Genomic DNA, 9218 nt, shown 5'->3' with positions numbered 1-9218 from the left:
CAGCCAAAAAAAACTGAAAAAAAAAAAATCGCCGGGCACTGTGGCAGGCACCTGTAGTCCCAGCTAATCGGGAGGTGAAGGCAAGAGAATTGCTTAAGCCCAAGAGCTGGAGGTTGCTGTGAGCTGGGATGCCACAGCACTCTACCGAGGGTGGCAAAATGAGACTCTGTCTCTAAAAAATAAAATAGCCAGGCGTTGTGGTGAGCACCTGTAGTCCCAGCTTTTCAGGGGACTGAGGCAAGAGTATGGCTTAAGGTGAAGAGTTTGAGGTTGTTGTGAGCTGTGACACCACAGCACTCTACTGAGGATGACAAAGTGAGACTCTGTCTCAAAACAAAGTGACTTCAGTCTAACAAATATAGGGCAGCATGTATGTGTCCCAAGAGCACAGCTCTGCAGATGTCCATACTGTGCAGTCAACACGCAGCTCTAGAACACTTACCACTTAAATGAATTTCCTCTGAGTATTTTTCCTCTGCCTTGTTTCTTGTTTGTTTGTGATTATTCTGTATCTACAACTCTGAATTTTACCTTTTAAATTTAGGACTATAACATAAGCATTATTCACATTATTACAAATTCTTTGTAAATCTCACTCTCATTTTTTTTTTTTTTTTGGAGACAGAGTCTCAAGCTGTAGCCCTGGGTAGAGTCCTGTGGCGTCATATCTCACAGCAACCTTCAACTCTTGGGCTCAAGAGATCCTCTTGCCTCAGTTTTTCTATTTTTAGTAGAGATGGTGTCTCACTTTTGCTTAAGCTGGTCTTGAACTTGTGAGCTCAAGCAGGCCTCCTAGAGTGCTAGGATTACAGGTGTTAGCCACCACAACCAGCCTAAATCCCACTCTCGTTAGCTTCAGACTCCTCTGTTAGATAGATAAATGAAAGCCAGTGTGGGCATCTGGGTACTGTTTTGCTTTTATAAACAACACTGTGTTAGACATCTTTGTGCAAAAAGCTTTCCCCATAGCTATGCTATTTCTTTAGGGCACATTCCCACAAGCAGAATTCCTAGATCAGAGGGCCTGAATATTCTGAAATCCAAGTACAGTGACCCTGGTGGAGCACCTTGTGGGGCTCACTTCTCATCTACTATCTGATGTTGAATCTCTCAGTCACATTCTATGGATTTGTTTGTCTCCTTTTTTTATGATCCAAAGATACATCTGAATGTTTATTCCATTTTAATACCAGGCTAAAAGTTAAAGGCTGATTTGGAGCCAACTATTAATTATTAATCATAAGAAGGACAGGAATAGCTTGTCAATATGAAAAGGAACCCAAGAAAAATCCCCAAATCAGCCACAAAGTGGGGAGGAGGGGAGAGGAGAGAGGTGAGGCTGGCTGCCCTGCAGGGAAGGGCCCTCCAGGAAGCAGATGGGTGCCTCTGAAGGCCTGTATTACCCTCTCATCTTCTCTGAACTGTCAAGTGACTTCTTGGTTCTCAAGCCCTGGCTTTGGGCCCTGAGTAGAGATCTGTGAGTGAGCTGTGGTCAGAGAGATCCGATCTCCTTCCTGTGCAGCTCTGCTTTCCTGTCAGATGAGCCCGCCTATGCCTGGCAGTGCCCACGGTTGAGGCTGAGAGAACCTGTCAGGGTGGGAGCAGACATGGAGGCGGAGGGAGAGTGGGTGGACAGCCGCAGAGGAGGGCTGTTGAAGAGCCCTGCTCCCTGTTTCTGCTATTAAATGGCAGTTGCAAATTATCTGCCTCCTGCCAGCCTTAATTTGCTGAGAGGCCCATTCTTCCTTCCCACTAGAAGAATGCCTGCCTTTTCCTCTTTTTGAAGTAAATGGATTTGGGATAGATGATGTGAACCTAGTGGGCATCCTCTACAACAGGACAAATTAAGGGGCAGTCAAGCAAGTTTTTGGTGCTATGAAGGGATACTCATGGGTGTGCATGCCTTAGTTTCCCCACTTGTGAACTGGACCATATATATATTTTCTTGGGGTGTTTTTGAAGCAACTCTTCAGAGTATTGTGAAATCCCTGGCAATAAAGAAAAATGATAATAGGGCAGTGCCTGTGGCTCAAAGGAGTAGGGTGCCGGCCCCATATGCTGGAGGTGGTGGGTTCAAATCCAGCCCTGGTCAAAAACTGCAAAGAAAAGAAAAACAATAATAATAAGACCAGCTGATTGGCTAGTTAAACACCAGGCTGCCAGCTGTTGGTGTTCATTGTGGGTTTATCACGGGGAACCAAACATCTGTGGTTTGTCTTTGTGTGTTTGTGTGAAGGTTCAAGAAGACATGGCAGCTGCAGACTCTGAAAGACAGCAAGACCAACGCGCATCCACCATATGCCTTGGGGCAGCTGGTCCCCGAGAGGCCCACACCCACCCCGGTGCTTGTTCCTCTCATCTCCCCGCCAGTGTCCCCCAGCAGCCTTGGGTCTGACAACACTCTGAACCACAGCCAGCCAGATGCCAGGGAGCCCCAAAGCCCTTATGACATCAGCAATCAAGACTACTTCTTCCCCAGATAGCTGGCAGACTGGGTGCCAGACATGCTGACCGCCAGGGTGATGGAGCACCGCTCAGTGAAAGGCGCTCCTGACTATCATGCCAGCCCTCAGGGGCATGGGGCCTCTGGCTTCACTTTTACAGAACAGCTTCGCACCCTTCTACTCTGGATGAGAAATGAGTTCGCTTCATCTGCTCAGAAGGAAAAGGTGGTTGAATTTTCAAAGCTCCCTTCCCAAATGCCCTGCTTAAAGGTGCTGGAGCAGACACAGGCCATGTCTAGACTCTGCTGGACACCCAGGGGGCACAGCCTGTGCAAGCCTCGGTGTGAGAAGCTGCTGGCCACTACCTTGCTGGCCACTCCTCATGCTGTAGCCTTAGGCAGGCAGGATGTGTGTCCAGCCAAAGATCCCCCAATGCCCAGCTCCTGGCCCCTAAGCCTGTTTATCTCTCACCTCAAACTCTTGGAACTCTGGTGCCTTTGCAGGTGCATTTTTCTAGGCTTAAGGATGGCTTTTACTGAAACCACAGAGGCCGAGGGAAGAAGGCTCTCCTGCCTTTCTTCCCCACACTTGAAAACAGGTGGGGGTGGGTGGGTGGGTGAATAACACAGTATCTCAGGACGAGATGGTTTTAAGTGGAATTATAATTAGTCTCTCATTAGCATTTTGCTAAATGTGAATGATAATTCTCGGCATTTGCTGAATACAGAAGCCACTGCACTGGCTTTAGATCTCAGGAATTCTGGAGGGAAAAGTGGAGATGAAGGAGGGGAGTGGAGGACAGGGTCTCCAGGGTCTCCTTTGGTGGGGGAGCTGAGGCAGCCCACAGCCTCCGAGCTCTCTGCCCCCATCAATGGAAAGCAGGCAATAGAGCAGGCTTCTGCTAGGGTTGAGACCAAAACTGTTTTATTCCAGCTTTATTTTTTCAACTGAGGGAAGATAATATTCATGTGAAAAGAGAAAATAACCCAGCAAGAATGTTTTTTAATTTGGTTTTTAAAAAATTGCTGACTATTTCCTCTGCTGAGTGTGGCAGATCCAGTAATCACTGGGTGTCAGTGTATAAATAATTTGGGGGTGGGGGGAGGACGGGAGGCTAGTCACTTCATCTAGCCCAAAACTGAGTTAAATGAAAAAGGAGGAGGAGAAAAAAATATTTTTCCCTACTAGAGAAGAGATTCTGGTTTCATTCTATGTTTTGTTTTTGTTTTAAAAAGTGGAAAAATAGCCTACCTCTTCTCCACTCCGGGGGAAAGCAGCTTGTGACTTCATAACCCCAGCGGTTAAACAGGAAAGTGCCGTCTCACTCCCTCTGGTTACACAAGGGGAGCAGCCTCCCACGATTACTAGGCAGGGTCCTAGAATTCCCCACCCCGTGAGGTCTCTGCTATCAAAGTGGAGGTTCATTTAAAAATTCCTAACCTCGATGCCTTCCTCTTTTTGTTTTCCTAGAGGTTGATTCAGCTCAGCTGGAAAGGAAACACCAACTAAATGTGTAGCCTTGACATTGTGACTAACACTTCAGCTGACTTCTCTGTCCAGGGTTCGAAAAATTAGTGATTAGTGGTTACCCAAGACAGGTGCTCTCCAGGACTGGGGTATCCCTGTGTGGCACTGTGATTAATTTCAGTCCTGTAGTCACAGACTCGAGTTTTACCAGACCACAGAGCTTTTCTAGTGGTCTGCCCTTTTAGAAAAACCACCACCCCCAGACAGGTACAAAAGGATGAAAATGACTGTTTTATTTGCTGTTTGCTGGGTTCAAGCTATTGATATCTTAAGCAAGTAGTGATTTTCTTTGGGGGCTTCGAACCTTTTAGATCCGGTTGCTGCCTCAGGCAGCTCATCTAAAGTTAACAAAAGCCTGGAGGTGTTTATGGTGTGTGTTTTTTTTTTCTCTATAAAGTTTCTGGGACTTAAACAGCAAAAATGCTGTTAAAGGGAAATATTAAAAACGAGAATTTGCACGAGAAAGGGTGATTCTGTGCCCACGGTTCTTTAATTCTTTACACTGTTTTACCCACATCTAGTACTACCAAAGCTGGGCAGAGCCGGGCTAGTGGAAGATGTGAAATCCAGATAACTCATTATCGCTCAGAGCACGGCAGCTTTGATCTTCGAATTGTTATTGCTTTCATTATTATTGTAACAGAACTGCTTTTCTTTTTTTTAATTGAAGGAGGGTTTTCCCCTTCATTTTTCATAAGCTAGTACCAATGAAGGAGGTGTCTGTGGCTCTGCCCCACAGGCCTCACTCAGTGCAACACAAATCTATGGCCTGAGCTTTCTCTGTCCTTTACTCTGTGGTGACTGGACATGAGTCTGACTCACAGGCCCATCTTACCTGTGTCTCTGCAGCACACCTGCTGCCTTGCACGCTCAGTAGAGCTGCGGCTCACCTCTCACCTGCCACTGTCCACCACGCAGCCGGATGTGAAATGTCGGCACAGAGACGATTTAGAGTAAGCATGACAACTTACCTTTTTGGGTAGGAAAAGCAAAAAATATGTTGGTTCAAGGTCTAAAAATTAAAGTGATCTCATTAATTCTTGAAGCATTAATGAAATATTTCAAAGATATTTCAAAGATATATTCAGCATTGGATATATGTGAGGCATTTGGTAAACCTGAGACCTCTTTGCTCTGAGGAGACCTTGCCCTGGTGCTCTGTTCACCAGACTCTGAGCTCACCCCGAGTCCTCGGAGGTCTCTGCTGCCCTGGGAGAAAGGAAACTGGTCATGATGACACAGTGCAGAGCCTGCTGTTAGAGCTAGGCAGGGGGTCCACTTGGTGGAGAAAAGGGCCCAGTGGGGCAGGCTGGGTGTACGTGTGGTTTGTGGGTTTTCTGGAGAATGTTCAGGAAACCTCTGCACAGCTGAGCTATGTCATCTTACTGTAGGGCCTTAAGGCCGACCCAGCTAGAGAGGGTGCTAACACCCAGTTCCAGGTGGAGTTGATGAGAAATTGTCTTAATTTGGAGACATGGCGGGGTAACCCATGGTCCACTGGGGCCTGAGCCCCATGCCCAGTGTCCTATGTAGCTATTGGCAGCAGGCTGCTGAGGCATGGGTAGGCCAACCAGGCCACCTGTGCCACATGCTCCTGAGTGTCCCCTAAAGGTCCTTCCTGTCTCCTATCCTCAGTGTGGTGGGTGCCAGCACCAGGGGTCTCCATGGCAACCTCAGTGATTATTAAGGAACGCTGTTTTATAAGAACTACTTTAGAAGGAAAGGGTTGGAACAGCATGTAGCAAGACTTAATTGATAGCCCCTGCCGGATGGAAATCATGTCTGTTAAATAGAATACCTCAACTCTGTGCTGTTTGCTTGAGGAGAAATGATAAGTTTTAAGTTTTTTTTTTGTTTGTTCTGTTTTCTTTCTTTCTTTCTTTCTTTTTAACCTAATTACCTAGAAGCAAATACCAAAGGCTGACGTCTGTATACGGGCAAGGTGTCCATGTGGTATGTTTTACAATGTTTTTCCTTTTAACCAGCTATTTTGCATTTAAAGTGAAAATTGTAAATGTTTGCAATAAATAATTTCTAAAAACACACTTGGGATGTAATTATACTGTAGGTAGCGGTGTCATTTAAAAAACAACTTGTGTGAATAATGAGAAAGGAGCAAGGAAGGATGGGTAATTAAACTGGACCATTTGGAGTGGGTTTCCCCTTAATGCAAGTTTAAAGTACCTCTGAAAAAAATTAGGTAAGTTCAAGAAAGAAGCAGCAATTTCTCAAAAGGCTCTATTTATGAAAGTATTTCCCAAAATGAGTCCCTGTATTTCTGGAAGGGGTATGTGTGCTTTTGCCATGCTTACTGTCATTACCAGATGACAGGTGGGGAAGGAAAAGGAAGGGCTGTTATCATCAGAAGATGTTATGGGGGGGCTGCTGACAGTCTCACCAAGGCCACCCACGGCTCTTGATTGTCAGATAGGCTGAATCTTCCCCTATTAAAGTGGAAAAACCTGGACACAGCTATCTATATCTTCCAGACAGGAAATGCCATCAGGTGGATGCCTTGTACATAAGAGTCACTGTAAACAGTTCAGGGCTGGGAGGAGGAAACTGCGGGGAAGCCCAGAAACTATGTAACTCAGACTGAAAGTCAAAGTGTGAGGCATCTGCTGCTTGGCTTGGTTTCCTTCGGGGGAGTCACATTCTCCTCTTTTGAGGTTGGTCCTGGTCTTGTAGCTGGAACCGGCTGTTCCCTATTGCACGAGGCTGCCTGGTATGGGAGCATGGGAGCGTGGGGGCATGGGAGTGGGCCTGGGAGCCAGGAAATAGAAGGAGCTGTTTCTCTTTCTCTCAGCATCACTGTTGGGATGACATGGTTATGATGCTCTTTCTGAAGAATCTGGGAGCACAGATGGGGATTTTTGTAGCAGATGATAAAGAACACTCAGTTACTGGAACAGCTTCATAAGAAAGCATTTTCTTTATTTACAGAGGCACAAGGAAACCAAACCTTTCTGCAGATTTGTGAGAAGTAAGGTCAGGCAGGAAACGGTGTTTGCAGAGGTGCACAGCTGACAGACCCTTTTACTGTTCAGAAGCAGGGCCGCTGTGTGCAAGGGTTGGGTAGGGGGTCTGAGCATGGGGCCTGCTGCTCACACAGTTGTGAGCCCTGACAGAGAGCCCTGTACTGTTCTTCAAGTACTGATCAGTGCTTAATTGTTTGTTTTTTTTTTGAAACAGAGCCTCAAGCTGTCCCCTTGGGTAGAGTGCTATGGCATCACAGCTCACAGCAACCTCTAACTCCTGGGCTCAAGGGAGTCTCCTGCCTCTGCCTCCCAAGTAGCTGGGACCACAGGTGCCGGCCACAACGCCCGGCTATTTTTTGGTTGCAGCCGTCATTGTTGTTTGGTGAGCCCAGGCTGGATTTGAACCCACCACCTCAGGTGTATGTGGCTGGTGCCTTAGCCACTTGAGCCACAGGCGCTGAGCTGAGTGCTTAGTTTTTAATGAAGAGTCTGTTTTTGGATATATGTTACGTAAACAAAACACTATTTCAGCCATGTCCTATTTCATCCCAAAAGAGTTGTACATAATAACCCAAAACATGAATTAAATTAAGTCTATCAATGGTACACTCACTACAGGTGTATGTAATATTCAAGTAAGGATGATCTTTCTTACAAAATAACATCAAATTGCTTAGTAAAGCTGCCCAATGTCCTCAAAGAAAATAACTTACTGTATAATAGGAAGCTGTATTTGGTATTTCATAATTTTAAAAGAATAAAATTTATCAGGAGGGAAATCGTATTCCATTTTGGTTATGTTCTGCTCAGTAAGAGTGTTTAAATGGTGGATTTATGTGGGACACACTGGAGTCTGTGAGCCGCAGCAGGTGGAAAGAACTGAGAGTGGAGACCCAGTGACCTGCACACCCCACCGGCAGCTGGTTCTGAGAAACACAGGGGCTCAGGGGCCGGGGAGGAACCACCTGCAGGGATTCCAGTTCTGTAGGTCTGATGTAGACCCCAAAGAGCTAACCAAGCTGCCCAGACAGCTCTGATGAAGGTGGTGATGGTTCTTGAGAGGGACACAGACTGTAAGCTCCCATGATGGGACAACGAGGCTAGGCTGGGGGCCTTAGCCAGCAGGACTCATGTGCTTCAGCGGGTTACTTCAACAGCCAGTCTGTGTGATGGGAGAGAGCCAGGCTCCACCGCCAGGCCCTGGGGATCAAAATAGCAGGTGTCTACCGCTCTGAGTGTCAGTTCCGAAGGGGATTCTGCTGTGCAGTCAGCTTGGAGATCTCTGTGCTACAGGCTTGGAAGTTAGGATCCTACAGCAACATGCTACAGCAGCTATTAATTGAAACAAAAATCTATGAGAGGCTCGGTGCCCGTACCACAGTGGTTACTGTGCCAGCCACATACACTGAAGTTGGTGGGATCAAACCCGGCCTGGGCCAGCTAACCAACAACGACAACTGCAACAAAAAATAGCCAAGCGTTGTGGCAGGTACCTGTAGTCCCAGCTACTTGGGAGGCTGAGGCAAGAGAATCGCTTGAGCCCAGGGTTTTGAGGTTGCTGTGAGCTGTGACGCTATAGCACTCAACCCAGGGTGACATAGTGAGACTCTGTCTAAAAAAAAAAAAAATCTATGAGAGGTACCACCAGCACTACTGGTCATTTTATGGTGGAGATGGCATATTAAAATTAGCTAATAATAATGGCTACCCTTTACTGACACTCTGCCACACACTTTATAAACAGAATAGTTTTCTTTATCCTAATGATGCTGCAAAGTATTTTCACCTATTTATAGATAAGACAGCTGAGGCTTATCATGATAAAAACAGTGGTCCAAGGTGCCAAACGACTTAGGCTGAGCCAGACTCCAGCCTGGGTTTGCCTGACTCCAAGGTTAAGGGCTCTTTGCTATTGCTCTAGGGCTCAGCCCTGCCCCCCATTACCAGACACTGGTGACCACTTCAGTGGACCTCTATTACCATCCCCTTCCCTATGCCATGTGTCTTTGCTCTGTGCTGGGTGGGGGCCTAACCACCCCCCTAGAAGAGATGTGCCCTGTGTAAGCAGGGACTGAAGCTGGGCCACATTCAGAGGCAAGGCTTCCATAGACAGCCCCCTGGTGGCTGAGGAGGGGAGTCACAAAGGGCAGTGGCACAGCTGGCTCAGCAGGCTCCCTGAGCTCAAAACTCCTTTATCAGAGGTCAAATCCAACCCTCCGGATCGGCGCCTATAGCTCAACTGGCTAAGGCGCCAGCCACGTACACCTAA

The 9218-nt window shown here is 46.9% G+C and overlaps 1 protein-coding gene across 1 annotated transcript in view; it reads left to right on the top strand.

Annotated features, from left to right (window-relative positions):
• The window catches only part of IL6R (interleukin 6 receptor), a 64359-nt gene extending 58345 nt beyond the window's left edge, over positions 1 to 6014 (top strand). Inside the window, exon 9 of the mRNA XM_023516377.1 lies at positions 2237 to 6014. Within this exon, the coding sequence (XP_023372145.1) occupies positions 2237 to 2483 (247 nt within the window). The 3' untranslated portion in view covers positions 2484 to 6014. The remainder of the gene's footprint in view (positions 1 to 2236) is intronic.
• The last annotated feature ends 3204 nt before the right edge of the window (positions 6015 to 9218 follow it).

This window comes from Otolemur garnettii, unplaced genomic scaffold, assembly GCF_000181295.1.
Source record: "Otolemur garnettii isolate 467f Iridium unplaced genomic scaffold, OtoGar3 scaffold00091, whole genome shotgun sequence".
In the NCBI taxonomy this organism is placed as follows: domain Eukaryota; kingdom Metazoa; phylum Chordata; class Mammalia; order Primates; family Galagidae; genus Otolemur; species Otolemur garnettii.
This window is presented reverse-complemented; position numbering and strand designations above follow the sequence as displayed.